This window comes from Odocoileus virginianus, chromosome 1 (assembly GCF_023699985.2).
Source record: "Odocoileus virginianus isolate 20LAN1187 ecotype Illinois chromosome 1, Ovbor_1.2, whole genome shotgun sequence".
NCBI classification, from domain to species: Eukaryota; Metazoa; Chordata; class Mammalia; order Artiodactyla; family Cervidae; genus Odocoileus; species Odocoileus virginianus.
Genome location: NC_069674.1, coordinates 78225615 through 78249059, shown reverse-complemented (window position 1 = coordinate 78249059; position 23445 = coordinate 78225615). Strand labels below are relative to the sequence as shown.

At 34.3% G+C, this 23445-nt stretch overlaps 1 protein-coding gene across 2 annotated transcripts in view; it reads left to right on the top strand.

The window, feature by feature from the left end:
* The window catches only part of SEMA3A (semaphorin 3A), a 349768-nt gene that overhangs the window by 277515 nt on the left and 48808 nt on the right, over positions 1 to 23445 (top strand). For both annotated transcript variants that reach the window (XM_020884043.2, XM_020884044.2), the window contains 4 exons: positions 19207 to 19349; positions 21089 to 21203; positions 21303 to 21372; positions 22699 to 22843. In XM_020884043.2, the coding sequence (XP_020739702.1) occupies positions 19207 to 19349; positions 21089 to 21203; positions 21303 to 21372; positions 22699 to 22843 (473 nt within the window). The remainder of the gene's footprint in view (positions 1 to 19206; positions 19350 to 21088; positions 21204 to 21302; positions 21373 to 22698; positions 22844 to 23445) is intronic.

The following is a 23445-nucleotide window of genomic DNA, read 5'->3' as shown; positions in this document are numbered from 1 at the left end:
AACTGAAAACAAGATGAAATATACCTTCTGAACTCTGTCTTTCTAACATGTTCATTTTATTATTACAGTTGTATACTTGTTTTAAAAAGCCAAGATTTGCCACACTTAAAGGATTTTGTCCACCAGTAGTTCACATAATTATGTCATTTATACATAGCTCAAATCATTGAAAACTTAGCTGATATAAACCCTTTGTTCCAGGAATTTGGCCCTGGGAGTAGTAACATATGCATCTTGTGGGAATTTGTTAGAAATCAAAAATCTCAGAGCCCACTCACAGCTACTTAATCAGAATCTTCACTCTGTCAAAATCCTACATTAGACCTAAGGACTAAATTATCAAAATATACCACACCTTTGATTGTTAAAGAAGAAACAGAAACAGAACAATTTTGTTACATTCTATGAGTGAGCAATCCTATACCTCAACTAAATTGACATTGGCGTACAAGAATGTTTGTGTGGTGTGTGTGTATGTGTTTGGTCTTTAGACTCTATTGTGATGTGGTCTAATCTAAACTTTGTCATTATTCTAGTATTGGCTTTAAAAAAATATATATTCTGTGCTGCTTGGACTTTTCTCTAGTTGTGACTACTGGGGCCTCCAGTTGCAGTGTGTGGGCTTCTCATTGCAGTGGCTTCTCACTGTGGACCGCAGAATCTGGGGTGCTTAGGCACAGAAGTTTCCGTTTCTGGCCTCTGGAGCACAGGCTTAATCATTGTGGCTCACTGGCTTAGGTGCCCCGGGCATGTGGGATCTTCCAGGATCAGGGATCAAACCCATGTCTCCTGCAATAGCAGGTAGATTCTTTACCACTGAGCCGCGAGAGAAGCCTTAGCCTTATTAAATTAGTAAATTTCAGTTCCATTTCAATTGGAGAATTATAAATACCTAGTAAGTGTATCCTTTGAATTGGTTGATTGGAATTTTAAGCAACAGTCACTGGTAAGACCTTTGTGTAAGTCTAGTAACACCCAACCTAGACAGCACGTTAAAAAGCAGAGACATTACTTTGCCAATAATAGTCCATCTAGTCAAAGCTATGGTTTTTCCAGTAGTCATGTATGGATGTGAGATTTTGACATTAAAGAAAGCTGAGCACTGAAGAATTGATGCTTTTGAACTGTGGTATTGGAGAAGACTCTTGAGAGTCCCTTGGACAGCGAGGAGATAGAACCAGTCCATCCTTAAGAAAATTAGTCCTGAAAATTCATTGGAAGGACTGATGCTTAAGCTGAAACTCCAATATTTTGGCCACTTGATGCAAAGAACTGACTCATTTGAAAAGACCCTGATGCTGGGAAAGATTGAAGGCAGGAGGAGAAGGGGACGACAGAGGATGAGATGGTTGGATGGTGTCACCGACTCGATGGACGTGCGTTTGAGTAAACTCTGGGAGTTGGTAATAGACAGGAAGGCCTGGTGTGCTGCAGTCCATGGGGTCGCAAACAGTCGGATGTGACTGAGTGACTGAACTGAACTGAATAAGACCCACCCTACCCTGCTTGAATCATCTACCAAGACTGTTGGGTTAATACAGCTTGTATCCATGGGCCAGGAAGATTCCTTGGAGCAGGAAATGGCAACCCACTCCAATATTCTTGCCTGGAGAATCCCATGGACAGAGAAGCCTTGTGGGCTACAGTCTGTGGGGTCACTAAAGTGTCAGACATGACTTAGGGACTAAACAGTAACAACAAAGCACCTTTATGATAACTCATTAAATCTCCCACAGCTACATGTCCTGCTAAATGTTAGGAATTTTTTTAAAGTAGTAGTAGAGATGGTGACTTCTAGGTTCAGAAAAGCCTCAGATAGTTTTTAAAAAGTTGTTTTTAGTATAGGTTTATATGAATTTACTTCTTTACACTTGAACTAAACTAGGACTAATAATGTTTTATTTTGAAATAAACTGGATGATAAAACAGCAGCATAGTATTTAAAATATGTGATAACTAATTATTTCCCTGTAAACTTCCCTGATGGCTCAGTCAGTTAAGATTCTGCCTGCAAGGCAAGGCACCTAGGTTCAATCCCTGGGTCAGGAAAATCCCCTGGAGAAGGGAATGGCAACCCACTCTAGTATTCTTGCCTGGAGAATTCCATGGACAGAGAGGACTCTGGCGGGCTGCAATCCTTGAAATCGCAAAATTGGACACAACTGAGTGACTAATCCAAATACTCTTTTGTCAAAAGCATCTGGTTAAAAAAAAATAATAGATTTTTAGTGCAAATATACAGATAAAATTCAAACATAAAACCAAAAGTTACACATTTTATGTTACAACTTTAAAATTTGTATTGCAGCATTAAATTTTAAGTATTAGTGATGTGATATAATTTATATGTATAATACAGCATGTCAGATATTAAAAATCTCTAGTATCCAGTGTACATAGATGTAATCCTTAGATGTAAATCCATAGATGTAAAAAAAAAATCTCAAAGTAAGTGCAAGTTGTTTTGTTAAAGTAACAGTAATTGTTTGTTTTCAATATATTCTGATTAAATGAAAGTACAAAAAAGGTGGCTAGTGTTAAATTTGAATTATTAGTTCTTAAGGGATAATAAAATCTTGAAGATTAAACAGAGTATATAGTAAGAATTGTTTTCTGCAAATTCTAATCACTTTGAAAACTATGCTGTAAATTATCTTCTTTAGGGCTTTGAATTTCCTTCTCCACATAATTAGACATTTTCAAGAGTCAAAACTATTATTGTCTCTAAAGAACAAAAGCTGTGGAAACTGCTAATTATATCACAGTTGAGCATGTTTTTCTTCTTTGAAGAGGTCCTGAATTTTCAGATTTTTGAGAACACATTCTGATCAGAATGTGATAGAGTTAATTCTAAAACTTTGCTGGTTTTTAATCAAGATAATTAGTTTCTCCCTATAAACTCTAATGTTATTAAAAAGTTTCCAAGGCCTGTGTCTAACAAAAATTGACCTAAATCCTCCCTGGTTCCTAAATCATTATTTTAAGAATCAATCAGTCCACAACATGGAAATAGATATTTCCTTTCCCTGGAATTCAGGGACCTAACTAATCAGAGGGAACTCAGAGGAAAGCCCCTATGGATGCAGTCCTTGGAAAAGGGCTTGAGCTTTTACCAAGTCCTAGGAAATGGGCAGATTAGGGAGAGGAAACTTCTTCCATTTCCCTTACAAAATTAACTTTTTATTTCACAGAGTAAAATTTTTTTGTTTGATTACATATTCAGAAATGTTTTGGCAAAGTAAATTTTTGTGATTAGATAGAACTGACTTGTTTTTTAATACAACTATTACTACAATTCTCAAATACCAGTTGCTATATATAGATTCTGAGCTACTTTTCAGAGAGAAAAAAAAAGTAAGTGGAAATTGTGTATACACCTGGATTTTAAGAACATTCCAAATAAATAAATTGGTAGTACATGTTTGCTTTTATTTTTGTGTTACTTAAGTGGTTCTGTTCTTTTCTTGACAAAGTTTTGATGTATCAATTTAACTTCGAATCATATAAAATATGTGGATGAAATAACTATATGAAATCTCTAAGAAATGTCTGAGAGAATAGACAGGAATAAATAGGCTTTCGGGCCATTCAAGTCAACTAGAGCTATAGTATCACCAGTATCAATATCAGACAAAAGGTAAACTAGAAACATGTATCTTTGAGTATCCAGATATTCTAAATAAATGCATGAAGTCAATTCTACTGTTACAAGAATGATTCATTAAGTAGAAACCTCTCAATTCATTACCTTTATATTTTAAAAATAAAATGTTACCTTTTTAATGTTGAAAAATTAATCAGATTTTCTGATTAGTTAAAATTTGTTAGCTAAGAGTAGAAGAATATGTCCTTAATGTGATAAGAAAGAATTGAACTACAATTAAAGTTCTTACTGCCCAAAAGAATACCAATAATGTATATGTTATTATAATTATTTTAAAATAATAGACATTGTATTTTAGAGCATTTTTAGTAAATTTACAGTAAAATTGAATGAAAGGGACAGAGATTTTCCATATAATTCTACCCCCCATATGCTTAGCCTCTCCATTATCAACATCCCCCACCAGAGTGTACATCTGTTACAGTTCATGTATTAATACCTTTACTACACACACATTAGCACCCAAGGTCTTCTATTTATATTAGGGTTCCCTCTTGGCATTTGAACCAATGTATAATGATGTATATCTGCTATTACAGTAATTGTACAAAGTATGTCAGTCTAGCACTGTGAAACCAGTGACCCAAAAAGCCTCTGTGTTCAACCTCTTCATTCTTTCCTTTCCCTTAATCCCAGCAACCCCTGATCTTTTTATTGTCTCTATATTTTTACCTTTTCCAAAATGACATGTTATGAAATCATACCATATGGTATGTAACCTTTTTCAGATTGGCTTCCTTCACTTACTAATATACATTTGTTTTCCCTATGTCTTTTCCTTGCTTGATAGTCCATTTCTTTTTAGCTCCAAATAATATTCCATTGTCTATATTCACCTACTGAAGCATGTCTTGGTTACTTGCAAGTTTTGACAATTTTAAATAAAGCTTATATAAACATAATGTGAAGGTTTTTGTGTGGATATAACTTTTTAACTCCTTTGAGTGTATAGCAGGGAGCATGATTGTTGGGCCATGTGGTATGGGTATGTTTAGTTTTGTAAAAACCACCAACTATCTTCTACAGTGGCTGTGTCATTTGAACTTGCCTGCAATATATGAGAGTTCCCATTGCTCCAAATCTTGGCCAGCATTTAGTGTTCTGGATTTTGGCCATGCTAATAGATGTGTCATGGTATCTCATTTTAATTTGCATTTTCCTAAAGATATGGAACATCTTTTTCTGTGCTTATTTGCCCTCTTCGTATCTTCTTTAGTGAGATGTCAAAGTTTTTGGCCCATTTTTTAATCCAATTGTTTATTTTCTAATTGAGTTTTAAGAGTTCCTTGTATATTTTGTATAACAGTTTTTTATTAGATGTGTCTTTTGCACATAGTTTCTCATAGTCTGAGAATTGTGTTCTAATTCTCTTTATATAATTGTTTTTCAAAAGATGTTTTTATTTCTATGAAGTGTATCTTAAACTTACGTCTTTCCTTTTATTTTAAATGTTACCAAGTGAATGAGATCTGACTATAGATTGGAGAAAGAGTTGAAAAGGGTTACTGCTATGTTTTTCTTCCTTCTCCGAGAGATTTAAATCACTCCTGTACTATATCTCTTTGGTGTGTTTTCTTTTTTTAGCTCTTTGCTTAAACACTGAAACTTTTAAAAAATAAATCACGTTCACTGAAATGTACTTTTTCATCTTGTTTAATAAAGCAGAGTAAGCACATTGTATAAAAAATTTGATGAACTTTCTGGCAAAGGGAAGGAAAACGTGCTCTAATTTAAAATGAAGTAAGTTAGGAAATAACATGATTCTTGAACTTCTACCAATTTTCTCTCTAAGGGAAAGTTTTAGTGTGAAGTCATCGATTAAGTAAGAGCATATAAATTATTTGTTATCATGGAGCAGTGGCTTTTCTAAACAAAACAAGTTCTATTTTCTTTGGATGTAGACAATGAAAGTTTGCTGCCTTGGCCCTTCATCCAAGCTCAAAATTTATTTTTAATTTGTATTTTATGCAAAATATTGTAATTGCTTTATGAACATGGAATCCATTGATAGCTTTTGTTTTTAGAGAGCAGGGTTTGCATTACACATATTCCATTTAATGTTAACATCTGTAATGACAAAATATTTTTTAAAATTGCCTTTTTCCCAAATCTTTTCAATTTTATAGAAGGCCATTGGGGAAAAAGTCTATATTAGGTCCTTGAGGTTTAAATATAATCAAAATCAATATCCAACTTATTTTTATCTCAAGAATATGTCCATTATATATGTATGTGTATCCATTTGTAACCATTATTAGATAATGAAAATTCAACCATGAAATTTCTCTGATCTTCTCAAGTAACAAATCATCTATCTAAACTTGTGCTCAGCCGTGGCCAGCTCTTTTTGTGCTCAGTTGTATCTGACTCCTTGTGATCCTATAGACTCTAGCCCACTGGCTCGTCTGTCCTTGGAATTTTCCACCCAAGAATACTGGAACAAGTTTCTGTTTCCTGCTCCAGGGGGTCTTTATGACCCAGGGATTGAACCCAAGTCTCTTACATGTCATGCATTGGCAGGCAGGTTCTTTACCACTAGTGCCACCTGGGACATAATTCAAAAACATAATGTAAATGATAAAAGGATACTTTATGATGATGCATAGATATGAATTTATTTATTTAGGACCTAATCCAAGAAATAATTTATAAATATTACAACTTTCTGCATTTAAGAAGGAATAAACAGTCAAAAATTATGGAAATGCCTAAAAATATTATAGTTGAGGTAACTGTATTAAATCTAAAGACATGAACTATTTCTAATCCATATCTATCATGATATAAAACAGACCTACAGGTCATTATTTATAATGTGCCTATAAATAAAAAGAATATCATTATGCAACTCCTAAATTCTGCAATGGAAAAAAATCACTCAACTTACAAAGAATAAGGTATATAATTATATCATTCCCATATTTAAATCTTGAAGAATTGCTTCTTTTACAACAATCAATAAAAAAGGCAACATGTTTACAAGGTAAAAGAGTGAAAGCAGACCACATTTATTAGATAAGTATCAGATCATAAGAAGTGATAAGTAGTCCTATGAACTGATAGTTCCATTTAATTTAAGTTAGATAAACATTCCAGTCACTCTTCTTAAAATCTGCTTTGTGCTCAATACTGTATATCTGTAATTTGAGAAATTCAATAAAATAGAGAAATAATTGTATAATATACATGATAAAAATAAATCAACCAGCAGGACAGAAAGATGAAAAAATACAGCAACATGTTATTTCTTAAAAAAAGAAAAAAAAACACAGAAACTAAATTTATTACCAATTTACTTTTCAAACATTTCCACAGCATGTAGGCAATTACAATATGAAAATATTCCTATTTGAATATAAGATGTTAAAAACCACAATATTTAAGTAAAATTAGCATACATCTTATCTAGATATAGAAAATCAACCATACACTGAAGATTTTATCAGACAAATTTATATCTCTGTAAAAATCTAAGTGATGTTTTCAGTGCAGGCTCAGTTATATGGCTTGAATTTCTTGATTTTTCTGCAGTTTGAGTTTATGACTAAGTTATAAAGATAAGTATCAGTAATGAAAAGAAAGTAAGTGATTTTCTTATCACCCATAATGATGATTATTTACAGGCTATGTTTTTTAAATTTATCTTAATCCTTATATGTGTCTTAGCACACCTTAACAGAAAGTAAAGAAAAATATATTATGTTTTGTTTCAGAGACAGAGAAGTAGTTTTAAATTATTTTTCTAAGAAAAATGTTTATATACAGGAAATTTGAAAGAATTTGGTAGTGATGCACATTTGTTCTCAATCTGTATTCTACAGATTTACAGTTTTCTATAATTTATCACATATCTATCCATCCATTTTTCTTCATCAACCATTTTTTTTGTCATTTCAAAATAGATTTCAGACATCAGCACACAATTCTCAAATGATTAACAGTGATTTGAGTTCAATATTGTTAATTTTTTTCTATTGAGGTGAAATGTATATATAATGAAATGCACTAATAACAAGTATAGTACAAATTGAGTTGTGGCACATGAAATACTTCTGTACCCTAAATGCCAATCAAGGTTTGAAACACCCCAGAAAGTTTACTCTTGCCCTTTCCTAATCAATCTGCATACCTTTGTCCTCAGAGGAATCCACTATTCTGAATTTTTTACAATAATTATTCCTGCCTAGTTGAGAAGCTCATAAATGGAATTATGCAATACATGGTCCTTTGCTTTAATATTTTTGATATTCATCCATATATTTACACATATCAGTATTTTGTTTCTTATTATTTCTGGGAAATTCAGTTCAGTTCAGTCGCTCAGTCGCGTCCAGCTCTTTGCGACCCCATGGACTGCAGCACACCAGGCCTCCCTGTCCATCCACCAACTTCTGGAGTTTACTCAGATTCATGTCCATTGAGTTGGTGAATCCATCCAGCCACCTCATCCTCTGTCATCCCCTTCTCCTCCTGCCTTCAATCTTTCCCAGCATCAGGGTCTTTTCAAATGATTCTGGGAAATATTTACCTGTTTGGGCTACACCACATCCTGTTATCTGTTCTACTGATAGATAGACCCCTCAGCTTAATAATGCTGCCATAACCATTCTTGTTCAAGTCTGGTTGTGGACATAGAAGTTCTCACTTCTGTCAGTTAAAAAGCAAGGAATTGAATGACTGCACCATGGGGTAGGTAAGCCTGTGTGCTCAGTCGCTCAGTCATGTCTGAATCTTTGCGATCCCCTGGACTGTAGCCCGCCAAGCTCCTCTGTCCATGGAATTTTCTAGGCAAGAATACTGGTGTGGGTTGCCATTTCCTCCTCCAAGGGATCTTCCTGACCCAGAGATTGAACCCACATCTCCTGAGTCTCCTGCTTTGGCAGGTGGATTCTTTACCACTGAGCCACCTGGGAAGTCATAGGGTAGGTATATGTGTGGCTTTAAAAACATGGCGAGAACAATTTATATTCCAACCAAAACTGTATCAAGGAGAATGTCAAACAGTGGATTGACAAAAACAAACAATGTTGATGAAGCCACTTGGCGTTGTATAGAAGAAAAAATGTAGCAAGGTAAGACTGATAACAAGAAACTCAGAAAGCTATTAAAGGGTGGGAAATCTTTAAGGACCTAAATTAAGGCATGAAGAATAAAGATAGATATAAAAATATTTAGGAGAAGGGTGGAAATAAAAGTTGATGACTGATTAAATATTGATGAAGAGTGCGGAGACAGAAGTGGGATGGCATTGAGAAAGATGAGCTTCCAGTTGGAACAAGTGTGGACATGATGGAGATAGTGAGTTATTCTGAGAAGCTGAATGTACAATACTAATAAATATGGTCAAAAGTCAGCCTAGATGTGAAGCTCAGGCACAAAAGAATATTCCCCTTAATCAGGGAATCAAACTGATTAAGATGGATATATATATATTTATATGAATGAAAGTGAGAGGCAGCAACTATGGGAGTGATACGTTTTTGAATATTTCCTTACTCTACTTAAAAAAATTCTTTTAGAGTCAAAAAAGTTTTAATTATTTCATAATGATTATACACACCTGTAATCTTACCAATATATAATGTGATTAAAAATGATAATCATTCAGTAATTGCAAAGGTGATGAGTACACGCATGGTATAAATTTGTTGGCAGAAAGTACAAGGGAGAACCTAAAAATGTTGCAGCACATCCAGTTTTGCTTGATGGGGAATATAGCTGTTTAAGTCCCAACATTGAGACTCAAACTCCTTTTGAATTTTTTGAATTCATGTGTCTTTGTGTAAGTTTGTATGGAAAAAAATGTGGCTGCTGATATTTTAGTGTCTGACTCATTTTGTCTCTTTCATTATGACCAGGTGATGTGGGGAAAAAAAAGGAGCTGTGGATTTGCCCTTTGTTTGTGCCCTATATCTTCCACTTTTGTATTTTTTAAAGATGCTCTTTGCTTTCTTACTTCAATGGTGCTCTTCTTAAATGGTTTCTGGAGAACAGCACATGGCTAAACTTTGAAGCAGGGCAACCAATGCTTGGAAAACAATGGCACCTCTTATTTCACATGGCATGTTGCTCTGTGTCCATGTGTTTTAATGCCATTAGGTCATTTGAGCTTTATAGCCTCACCATATTCGCACCTTATGATGAGAACTTGAAACAGATATGTTAAATAATTTGCTAAGGGTCACAGTGTTAGTGGTAAAGCTTAGTCAGATGTTGTTATAGCCTCTTACTGTATCCTTTGTGCAGTTATTCTGCTATCACCTGAGAGAAGGCAGTTTACAAATTGTAAAACAATTATAAAAATGGGATAGTGTTCAGTTGAGTTCAAATTAGCAAGAATTTAAATGGTAATGTAGTTAGGATTTGAAGTTGAATGACAGAGCCCTGCCTCAAAAAAACTTTATGAAGAAATTGTAAAGAATATCTAGGGCAGGTGAGACAGTATAACAACCCTAACTGAAAACTAAGCAAAATATTGTGAAAACCCAGAAGACAAATTTCCACTTGAAGAATTTAAAGAAAGTACTTTTGGAAAATATTAGGAAAGGATCTAGAAAAATTGGCCTGATTCTTCATATAGAATTTGCATAAATACAGTAATTTAAGAGTGAAAATTTCAAGAATGCAGAATGATAACAGGAGGATATAGATGAAAATGCAATGTGAGGTGAGCCTTGAATTATATAGCAGGTAGATAGTGAAGACCTTGAATGCCTTTATGGAGTCTGAAGTAGTAGAAAGCATCAAGCTTTTACACTAATTTTTAATTAGTGTTAACAAAGCTTATCTCTTTATTAAAATAGTAAACAGTAACCAAATCATGTATGTGCATATGCAACTTAGATACATATTACAAAAATTACAAAATACATTGGTATAAATATTTGATGCTGCTTGGTACAGTAAAAACTCGGGTCTTGTTCACATCCTAGCTTTGCCAGTTTCTAGTTTGCATTTTGAACATTTGTTGGGTCTTAATGTCAGATTTCTTTCTGGGGTGAGTGTGGCTTAGAACAATGTATAAAAAGGACAAGGAAGGGTCAAAGTAAATAGCACCTTTTGTTTTCACTTACTGTTTGTGCTCATCTTCCATCCTAATCAGCTCTTCTCTGTTTCCTGGCATGACTGCTTTTGAACCTTTCTTTGGGTTAAACTATCCCAAGGGCTGTTCATAATTTCCAGCCAACTAAGCATCAAAAGTTTTTCCAGGCCTATTTCTTGGCAGCCAGAGGTTTTTCTATTCCATAGCCAAAAATGATATATCCATTCTGCTTAAGCTGTTAGCTAAGAATGTGAGATGACCTTATGCTGCATTCCCTGAATTCTCAATGTGCTAGAAGTTCCCATTCACGGTCTTCTGATTCTTTGGGGGCCTCCCCCCTGCCCCATTCTGCATCAGAGCTGAGAGGGAAAGAAACCAGTCACTTTGGGTGCCATCCTGGTGTGCTGGCCTTCATCTGGTGAGAGTTTTTCTCTATCAGCAACTTTCTGTTAGTTAGCTTGTAAGTATTTTGAAGTCTAAGACTATGACATTGGAAATATTTTTTCTTAATTTTAAAAATGAAGTTTTAAAATTTACATAATTTACAGCTACTCTTTCTTCTTCTCAGTTGTCTATAACAGGTTTATAGCTTCCTTATCATCCAGCTTGTTTCTGTTTGCTTTCATTAGCAATCTAAGTTTTCGTTACCATTAACTTTTAAACATATATTTACACAGTATGTTTCTAAACTTTTATGTTCTATAATTATACAAGCTAGCAGTTTTTGAAGGCCTGTGAGAGGAATATAAATAGGTAGGTAGGTAGATAGATAGATACATACACACATGTATGTAGATATATATATATTTTTTTCCTAATGTAATTCTTCCATCACCCCTCAGAAGTGGGTTGAGGGGTTGAGATAAGCAAGTGAAGACTAGTTGACAGATAAGGAAGTTGAGGCTAGTTGACATTGATTAATTTTTTGATGTTACAAGTCCAGTGAGTGGAAAAAGCCTCATTTTACCCAGTTTTTATTTGATTCCTATCACAGAATAGTTTTTATATATGTACAGTGAGGTAATAATTTATTTTTATGTTGTTAGTTCAAGGTGTATATTTAGTAAGGATTTTCCTTCATACATAAATCATAATGTCAGTGAAATCACATTTCAAATGTGAAGAAAACAAGAGTCTATATGTTTATTTGTGAACTAGGTGAATTTTCATGCCTTCCTGTCCTGTTATAAATGGTGTCAGGACTGATTCAGAGTTAGGTAATTAGCACTGTTTTTCTGCAGTGGGCTTTTATTCCTTCTGTTCTGCTCTAGAACCCCCTAACATACTTTACAAGAGGATCGTCTGTTTCTTGGTGTGAAACTATTCCTCCTAAAGTTGCATAACAGAGTTTATAATCATTAATTCCATCCTCTATCCAAATGAACTGTGTGTAATTTATGTCCTAGAAAACAATGTATGTTATACCATTTGGAATATAGATACTCCAAAACCTTAATCATCCAGTAGGTTTGATTCATTTTCAGAAAAAACATTTCTATGGTTTTGCTTGAATGTTCTTGTTCTTTGGGGACTCGTAGGTACAAGGGAGAAGTCCAGCCAAATGCTGGTCAACATGTGGCCATTCTAGCAAATCAGACTGATCCTAATCCTGAGTGCAGCAAAATGTGTTCATAATTTAAATAAACTCAAGATGCCAAATGAATCATAAAGGGAGCCGCCTGTCCTGTGCCAAGCTGTCGTTTTCATTAAGTGTGAGGTTGCACCTGAAGGACAGTTTAATTTGCAGCTGCTAAAAATATTTCGACAGAGTGGTACTGTTATAAGTGGCAGGTGGTGCCCAAACGTGAATTTTTCAAGAAATGCCATGTGTGGGATGAGGTGTGGAAGAACGTCAAGGGGTGCTAAAGGAGATAAAGGGGAAAAGAGAAGAGAAGTGTATTTACTCAGCATTTGGAGATAAAGGGGAAAAGAGAAGAGAAGTGCATTTACTCAGCATTTATTGCTATTATCATGATTAAAGACCCCATGCTTCACATGATAGCATTATTAAATGTGATTATTTGTTCAGCTTCTACCCCAAGCTCAGGGGCATTGCAAAGGTACCACAGTACCTGTAAAGACAAAGTTTCTTCCCCAAAGGCATACCATTTATAAGCTATTCAGATGAGAGAATCTTTCCAACTCTATTTACCCTTCATAGTGTTTACATTGCAATTGTATGCTGGCAAGATTAATGCACTTTGATCTTGCTTAAATGGATTTTGCCCCTTTCTTTTGATGTTCAGCTTTTACTATATAGCTACATGAGCTTCCTGCTTCACATGGCAAGAAATATTTTCAAATTGTAGAAGCTCAAAGGTTTTGTTAAATCATTCTCACTTGGGATTTTGTGAACTTTACAGAGTAGAGAAATTTACAGAGTTGCAATGTGGAAAAGTATCTAGGGGCATTGTAACTGTTTACATTATTAAAAATCCTGTATATGCACGTTTGCTATTTTCAGTGGACTTGGCCATATTAAAATCAGGAAATAAGCAATCACTGATTTACTGGGTTACAGAACACAAATTTAAAAAGAAAAAGTGACTAGTGGGTTTGGGTTTTTCACTTCTGCTTGCCACTTGCTGGGAATAACTGGAAGTAGAGTAACTTCCTCTGTAAATGCCAGGAATTTTCTTAGATTCCTAAAGAGAACTAATAGGTCAATCTAAATGAATTTTGGTAAAACTTTTCCATGTAGTGTTTTTGATGACAGGGCAAGTTATTGAATACTCCAAGTTTCGCAGTTCAGTGGTAATCTCTGACTTCTAATATATGCATTATTCTTAGCTTCATAAAATGAAAAGGCATGCTTTCTGATGTTTTAATCCTGCTAATGAAATCTAATTTTGAACAATTGGAAACAGATAATCTATTTTACTACATTAGTTACCTAACACAGAGGGATGCAATCAAAAACAAAAAGCTTCTTCTGAGTTAAAAGAATATTTATAACATTTCAGAAGAACCTTTTGAAAACCCACTGTGGTATAATAACTTAGAAATATTTGTAGTTTAAATAAGCACATCTAAAAATTTCTTTAACCAGGAACTTAAACATTGTCAAAGCTATGATGAGTTCTGTTCATTCCCAAGCTTCAACAAACTATGTCAAAAAGCAGTAAAATGTGATATATCTTTTAAAAAAAAACTGCACATTTTAGTTCAGCAAATTCATTCATCTGTTTCTTCATTTATTCATTCAGGAGTCATGTTCTGTTCTGAGAAATTATATTCATGTTCTGAGAAATTATCCTTAGACTGGAAAAAATAGGAAGATCAGCTTACAGGAATAAAGAGGAAAGAAAATACATTATTAAATAGAGTTTTATGGATTCTGATTGAGGAATATGCACCAGGTGCCAGGAAAGAGTTTATATGTTAAAAGGAGGTAGAATGTACAAGGTGGTTTGAAGAAGGTAAGGCCACAGGCAGGGAAAATATAAATGTGGTTGCCACCGAAGAAGAGATAAGGGCATGCATTTAGGTAGCTGCAGTGAGATAGATTCACAATATGCTTAGAGGAATTTTTGGTCTATTTAGAAGCTGAAGGTAAGAGAGGGAGAAACCATGGACAAATGCCTGTCATAAAAAAAGGAAGGTGAGCATCATTTAAAAAAAAAAAGAAATGATTTAGAAGAGATAGAAGCAAATTTTCCTCCATGTTATGTGAACTAAATGACTGACAAGATGGTAGATGTGGTGTTTTTTGGAACAAACAGATGGGTTTGCTAAGGAGTTAATAAAGGGAAACTGTGGCTGGTTCTACTGAAAGATAAGTCAAGGTTTTAGTCTGTGGATGGTGTGGCTTGTCTTTAGTTTATTGTCTATATTAGAGACTGTGAATAATGCAACTGACAAGGTTTCCCACTTCCTCTTGTTGCTAGAAAGCACTGAGCCAAAATCATGATCCATCTTGAACATATGTATTGATAAATGTAGTATCTACTTTTAGCCCTGTTACTGACCTGGAATAGTATCAGCCCTATAGCCCTTTCTGGTTGCCACATCTTGATTTATGGTGGTCATATCCTATGACATTTGAAATCTGTTATGGGAAAATACATGGTATAAATGCTTTTGTACTTATTTCTGTAGCACTGTATGGATAGATGCCTTAGAAGAAGTAGATAATACATGTATAAGTTAGATTATTCCAAAAATATAACTGTGAAGTGAAAAGACTGAGTTTTGCTGGCAAAGTTAATGCTATAAAATCAGGGAAAAGAAATGAAAATTATAGCAGGAATAAGTTTGAAAATAAATTTAGAGTACAAAACAGAAGTCCTGCAGGAGATGGAGGCAATTTAAGGTAAACTAGCATTTATATCTAGGTACTGATCTTCACATTAACCAAAATGGAAAAGTATGAGCAGAAACAGTTTTTAAAGAAAAGTTGATGAGTTCTTTGCTGGGCATAATGAATTTAAGTTGCAATGAGATATCTAAGTAGACTATTGTAGCCAAAATTTTGAAATGCAGAATTGAATATAGGAAGAGAAGAAAGGCTGATGTAGTCTGGTGATACTTCAAACTACAAAAGTGAATAAATTCCCAAAGGAAAAAACTTTAAAAATATAATAAAATTAAGAATATTAAAATGGTGGAAGAAATACTAGGAGATGGCTTTATTTATAGGAATAGAACGAAATAAGAGGTATCTGAAAAGAAATTTAAGAAACATATATATTTAGGATTTTAGGAAAAATAGTCCCAAAGGAAATTGTGAAGATTAGATTATTAACAATTGAGGTTCAGAGTCCAAAAAAAAAAAAGGCACAAGCCAGAGAAGCAATAAAAATTTTTGGAAAGATGTGACTGCTTTATTGTACCAATGGCTGATGATAACCAAAGGAGGATGAGTAATCAATTGGCTGATGAGGTGGTTCTGTTGATTAACACTGAGAACACTCCAGTGGGGAAAGAACTCTTGTATCTCCTGGTCTAAGGGATAACTTCAAAAGCATCTCCCGCCAAAGATGCACTAAACTGGGACAGTCTTCATTCTCCACTCTCACATCTATCCTTCCTCAGTGTTCCATCTCAGTAAATGATCCTTATCCAACGAGATGTTTCAATCAGCTGTTTCTTTAATTTGTCCATGATTTTTATTACTACTTCTCACATCCAATGTCTTATCAGTGAATGTAACCCATTTTTCCTACTTTCACAAATTCTCTGCATTTGTTTGCTTCTCTGTGATACAAAGTCCACATCACCATAATTTCTCACCAGCCTTCAGAGTAGTTTCCTTGCCTTCGCTCTTGCCTCAGTATATATGTATTTTTTTCCTAAAACAGCCAGTGATTTTCTTAAAATAGAAACCTGATAATGTCATTACCAGGTTTAAACTACTTTACTGGTTCCCCTTTTAGCCATTAGGAAAATAAACTACTGAACAATAAACTTCCTTCTTACTGTGGCCTTGGCTTAACCTTCTGTCATCATCTCTGACCACCTCCCTCCTCTGTTGCATACAATTCTCTGTGGTTTCTGTAACCTCACACCTGTAACCTCTGCCTGGGAAACTCCTAGATATTCTTCAGGTCTTGAATTGTATGTCATTTCTTCTGAGAAAAACTTTCCCTAATTCCATCAAAGCAAGATCAGTTTTCCCTTCATTTTTCATTGCAATCATTTCAAACTCTCTATTTTTGCAAATTATGTGCAATTTAATAATTTCTGTGTTTAATTGTTGTTATTCTCTCACAGACAGTAAGCACCATGTATGCAGAAAACATTTCCCCTGATCCTCCACAATTCAGAGCACAGACCAAGTGCTTAGGAAATATTTGATAAATGAAAATACAAATGGTGAGAGGTTGTATGAAGAAGGGAAATTGTTTATTGGAGCAACCAACAGTCTGTAGATAACTGGATTAAGAGAAAATAGAGAGATGCCTTAGACATATAAAGGAAGAGAAATCATGCTTTCACAGAATGGAAGAAAAGAAAGATTGGGTGGGGAAGGAAGCAAGAGAAGGGAGTTCTTACTAAACAGCTTTGGTCTCAATGGTATAGCAAATAAATAATCCATCTTTGGAGGATAAATTGAAAGATGATCCATTAGTTATTTTGAAGACAGTGTGAATGATTTTAAACAGCAGCAGGTAATAAATCTAAAGTGAGTCACTAAAAGTAAATAAAATAATTCCTTAGCAACATTAGAATTTAGGATAAATAGTTTGAATGTATGTACAGCCATTTACTAAGACTATATGATTTTCTTCATCCTTGCTTAGGTATGAAGACAGAGAGGAAAGTTCTGGGGTTGAATAGACAGGTAACTGGAGGTTTAGGAGGCCAAGAAGTTCTAGGATGATAGGGAAGGCCATTAGCATGACTGTATTAGATGAAGAGGAGGATTCACCAAAGAGGAGAGAAATAGACTGAGAATAACAGAGAGGGGCAAGGAGGAGAAAGCAAATTTTGGGCTCCTGAGAAATAGAAAATGAATAGTGAGCAAAGGTTTGGGCCAAAAAGTAAGTATATATAAGATTTTCTAAATTCAATATATTAAAAGAATGGCTTCTTTTAAATTTTTGGAAAACATCAACTGAAGACCTGATTTATTTTGAAATTAGAGTGAATATTTTATTCAAGACAATAATCTAAATTTCTTATAGACAAGTCACATTAAATTGATGTTTTTTCAATTATCTTTTTCTGTTTTAATATGTTTATTATTTTCTGTGCATAATGGTACTTTTTGTCATATCTGAAGTTATGTCAGATTTAATTTGGCTACCAAATCCTCTGTGCCTATAGTGTCAGGTACTAAAGAGATACTAGAATTGAAGGCTTTTTAACAATGAATATACATGATAACTTGCTTGATTTCCCACTAGAATCCACTTGTGTAAGATGATAATTATATTCACATATTTTAGAGACAAACCATGATGCTTGATAGAGTCTTCTATTTTTATTTACTCTGCTTTATTTTGAGCTGGAGGATAATTGCTTTATACTGTTAAATTGGTTTCTGCCATACATCAGCATGATTCAACCTGGAGCCTCCCTCCCACCCCCCACCCCACCCCACCCTTCTCAAGTTGTCACAGAGCACCAGGTTGAGAACCCTAAGATGCTTGATAATGCCTTCTTTTATGCCCAAATACCAACTTAAGAGAATATCTATAAGTATAAAATACTGTTTGCTGTGTTTTTATTTATTCTTCTATCATCACTTTTGTTTAATTATAACTTTCTGGAAGAAAATCTATGACCAACCTAGACAGCATATTAAAAAGCAGAAACATTACTTTGCTGACAAAGATCCATATAGTCAAAGCTGTGGTTTTTCCAGTAGTTATGTATGGATGTGAGATTTTGACATTAAAGAAAGCTGAGCACCAAAGAATTGATGCTTTTGAACTGTAGTGTTGAAGACTCTTGAGAGTCCCTTGGACTGCAAGGAGATCAAACCAGTCAATCCTAGAGGAAATCAATCCTGCATATTCATTGGAAGGACTGATCCTGAAACTGAAGCTCCAATACTTTGGCCACCTGATGCAAAGAACTGACTTGTTGGAAAAGACCCTGATGCTGGGAAAGTTTGAAGGCAGGAGGAGAAGGGGACAACAGAGGATGAGATGATTGGATAGCATCACCGGCTTGATGGACATGAGTTTGAGCAAGCTCCAGGAGTTGGTGATGGACAGGGAAGCCTGGCATACTGAAGTCCATGGGGTTGCAAAGAGTCGGACATGACTGAGCGACTGAACTGAACTGAACCTATTTGAGAACCAGAAAGGGATTGGTATGCTTGGCTAGGAGTAAGGTATGGAAGGAAGGGTAGGTAGAAGAGAAGGCATGCAGAGTAGCAGGGACCAGTCATAGATGGCTTTGTTACTGTAAGGAGTTTGTGTTTTACTGCCAGTGATTCAAAAAGATATAGGAGGGTTTAGAGAAGTAGTGACATACCATGTGCACACTGACCTATTCTGTGGAGAAACAGAGAACTCAAGGGTGATGTCAGGGTTTGGAGCTTGAGTATCTAGTAAATGACATTCCCATTTAATGAGATGGGGTACAACTTGAAAGAACGTATTTTGTTTTGTTTTATAGGAATCTCATCTCTCCCTTCTCACCCAGTTTTTACTGGAAAGTGGAATAGACCTACTGGTAGTGTGATTTAAACTATTTTATGCTTTAAAAAAATAACAATGATGATGGCAATAAGTAATGCTTGATAGCTCTTAGAGTTTACAAAATATGTTAATATCCAATAATGCATTTGCATTATCTGGTCACACTGAGGGTTTCTGTACCTACTCCTGATTTTTATTGGAAAAAAATTTTTAGAAACATAAGTAATTTGTAGCATACTTTAAAATGCATAAAGAACAGTTTGCATCTGCTGAAAAAGAGTGAACCAAGGAAAATTAGCTCTTGAAATGTGTCAAATATGAGTTAAAAGAGAATTGAAAATAGACTATAATGAATGATCTTATTTACCCAATTTGAATTAATATATATGCTATAATTTGTCTCTCAGATCCAAGGTTCATTAGTGCCCACCTCATCCCAGAGAGCGACAACCCTGAAGATGACAAAGTGTACTTTTTCTTCCGTGAAAATGCAATAGATGGAGAACACACTGGAAAAGCCACTCACGCTAGAATAGGTCAGATATGCAAGGTGAGGTAAAGAAAAAATGAGAGTATCTTTGTCTAATCACAGTTTTTTTCTCCTTTTCCCATCTTTGTACAAATATAATAAAAATATGGCTAAAAAAACCTGCCTGATCATTATAAATATTTAATAGGCAAAAACTATTGAAAACATATTACAGTTGCTTATGTATAACCTCGTAGTCAAACATGCAGGTGGAGGTTGTCACAACTGTTTCACAAGTACATTAAATAATAATAGTTTGTAAGTCTAGGGAAATAATTTTTTGTATTACCTTGGAAAATAATTTCTGTATTCTCAGACCTAGTAAAGTTTCCTACAGTGTGTAAGTTTTCAATGAATATATTTTGTTGGAAATAACTAAAGTATGACTATAAAAGAAAAAACATCATAGCTTATTTTTATAAATTTATTGCCTCCAGTGTGCACATACAGAGCACACATAAATACTTTTGAGACTGTGAGCTTTCATACACTGTGTGGCACAAAATTGGATGTGAGATGCATTGTAATGTTAGATAGAATAAAAAATTGGTCAGTAAATACTTATGGGTTAAATAGTGTGAACATATGGTAACAGTACTGTTCCTACCCTCTATAGTGTAAAATATAGTATATATGCAATATGAATAAAGCCAACTGTTATTATATTATTAAAGCACCTGTCATCTCAAGAAAATTATAAGGACAAAGTAAATTATTGTCTTCAAATGAAATTATTTTTAAAAAAATAATGAAATTTTACAAACCCCTATCTTAGAAGAGGGGTGTAACCTCTTTTCTTCCCCAATCATGATTTAATTATTTATCTGTAGTATGTTAATACTACAGAAAATTATAAGTTTTAATGATGTGGAAACATACAAATGATATATGAATATGTAAGAATCTTTCTCCACAAAATATAGAGCATCATTAAAAGCACTACTTACAAGGGTTAAAAAAAAAACTTTATACTAAATAAAATCATATAAACAAAATATAAATCAGTGTTATAATTTTGAGGAAAAGTTATATTTCTTCAAAAATATGCACATAAATACTATTTTAAAAGACTAGAAGTTACCAATAAAAGCATATTATCATAATAGAATTTACTGCTACATTGGGTTACAGTTAATTTTCATTTTCAGTGAGCAGTTACTTTTTCAATATGTTGCTCTGGAATGAGTTCTTTACTAAAATTTTTCTGATATTATTTTCAACATGCTATTTGTAAAGTCAGAATTGTTTCAACTGTTTGAACTTATAAAAGTAATGCTTAGCATGCTTTTGTGTTGTGTTTTGAGTATGGGTTATGAGGCATGCACTTATTCTTTCATTCAATAAATACCTGTTAAGTGCTACTATGTGCAAATGTGATTATTTCCATGAACCACCTACTTAGATGAATAAAATCTTACTACGTAAGAGAGAGACTTAAAGCAGACCAAAACAGACACAAGAGTAATATTGTCCATTGCAAAGTGGTAACAGAATAGAAAAAGTACAGTGACTGTTTAATGCTAAGGGATATTTATTATAAGTCACTCCTTGAATCAGGTTTGGATGAATAGATTGTACCAACAGTAGGATAAGAATGCAATTACTTATATCTAGTCATTTAAAATTCATTTATCAACTTGAAAAATGAGGAATTGTGTTTTGTGTATGTTTCATATACAAAAGATAAGAGAGGATAAAACTAATATTTGAAATTATTAATTGCATGCACAGTTTTTAAAACCATTATTCCCTCCATTCAGAATGACTTTGGGGGCCACAGAAGTCTGGTGAATAAATGGACAACATTTCTCAAAGCTCGTCTCATTTGCTCAGTGCCAGGCCCAAATGGCATCGACACTCATTTTGATGAATTGCGTAAGTAGCTAATGATGTTGATGTTGCATAGAGTATACTTGTTCAGGCTTTGCCATAACCTTCAAAAATGCAAATTTCCCTAATTTTATTTTTAAACAGAGGATGTATTCCTGATGAATTCTAAAGATCCTAAAAATCCAGTTGTATATGGAGTGTTTACAACTTCCAGGTAAATAGCATTTTACTATTTTATTATCATAGAAAATCCATGTACTTCAGACACTGTTTTAAGTGTCCATATTTGTGACAATATATTTTTGAAAGAACAATGTTGGCTTAACCTTTGAGCTCTTGTGCATTCTTGGGTACTTGAAATAAGTCATGATGTAAATCATTTTATACATAAATTTTAGCAAAGAAGTTCATTACTATAAATTTAACAATGAAATGTATACCATGCCCTATGTATAGCTTTGACTTGAAAATTTTGAATGAAATATAAAATACTATAAGCATAGAAATCTGAGTTTTGTTAATAGTTTATAGTGACATAAGCTAAGGGTGAAAAATCTTTTTTTCCTCTTCTCTCCGTTCTCTTCTGTCTTGTGCTTACCCTTCTTCTCCCTCACCTCCATCTCCCTCCCCCTTCTCCACCTCCCCCTGTCTTCTCCTCCTCCTTTCCTCATTTTCATCCCCCTCAAAGCTCTTGCTGTCAATCAAACAGTGCTTATTTTCTGACAGTTCTATTCAGCATAAAGTTTACATTACCTGGAGTTGCTAAAAGAAATATGTATTTACATGCATATAAATAGTGTTATTTGGATATGTATAAATGTTTAAAAGGGAAATAATTTAAAATCAAAAGTCAGGAAAAGTTCTGCACAGGACTGTGATAGCATAAAGAAAGAATAAACTACAATGTCCAACACTGATTTATTCTGTAAGTATTAAAGCCATTAAAATTTGATTGGACATATTCAATTAATTTTTTAAAGTAACATGATATGAATTTATATATTTGTACCATATATTGTCTATTTATGATATGAATACATATATTCTATGAGTACTTAGGGTCTTCCCAGGTGGCGCTGGTGGTAAAGAACCTGCCTGCAAATGCAGGAGATGTAAGAGATGCGAGTTGGATCCTTGTGTCAGGAAGATCCCCTAGAGGGAGACATGGCAACCCAGTGTTGCCCAGAACATGGCAACCCAGAACAACTCCAGTGTTCTGGCCTGGAGAATCCCATGGACAGAGGAGCCTGGAGGACTGCAGTCCATAGTGCTACACAGAGGCAGACATGACTGAAGCAACTTAGCATGCACACATTAGTACTAAAGATGGTTTCATCCATGCCTTCTAATTTTGAGCAATCATAATTTGTTCTCTTATGTCTTATTAAAATATATATACATGCAGCTTTAAAAATACTAAACACTATTTGAGAATTTATGTTCAGGTATTGATAATTGCTATCTGAAATTTAAGAACTCAGCATATATAGCTCTGTCACTGTATAAAAATGAAATTCTGTTTTTGTTCTCTCTTTTTTAGTAACATCTTCAAGGGGTCAGCCGTGTGCATGTATAGCATGAGTGATGTGAGAAGGGTGTTCCTTGGACCATATGCTCACAGGGATGGTCCCAACTACCAGTGGGTGCCTTATCAAGGAAGAGTCCCCTACCCACGACCAGGAACTGTAAGTGATCTAGGTGTTCAAGACGGAAAATGAATACATTTATGCTGAAGACTTAACAAAAAAGCAGCTATAACACATATTTAATGCAGATCATATAAAAGAATGATTCCAAGACTATAAATGAAAGCAGGATGAGGATTTTGTCTGATACCTTGAAATTCCACATTTAACGATATGTTCTTCAGAGGCATCAGTGTTTAATTTCAGTGCCTACCAGTAGTTATTACCCATAATTTCTGAGAAATAGAAACTGAACAGATAGCTTTATTTATTTTCTTTTCTGAAAGGGATATAGTAAAAACGGCTTTCATGGAGAGCTGAGACACACCTGGGTTTGTTCTCTTTGACTGTGGTGAAAGCTCAAGAATTGCCCATTAAATAGGAGGAAAACGTTTTTAACCAGTATTTTCTTCCTGTGAAAATCCCTCAAATAGGTAAAGAAGATATGCAAGAAATAAAAATACTTTGTGGAACAGGGCCCCCATATTTTATCAGATGCTGTCTACTCTCATTGACCCCTCTCCTCCAGCAATCCTAGGCACACTCCAGCTCAAAAAAATTGGACAGAGCTCAAAATAAAACCATATTTAAGCCTACATTTT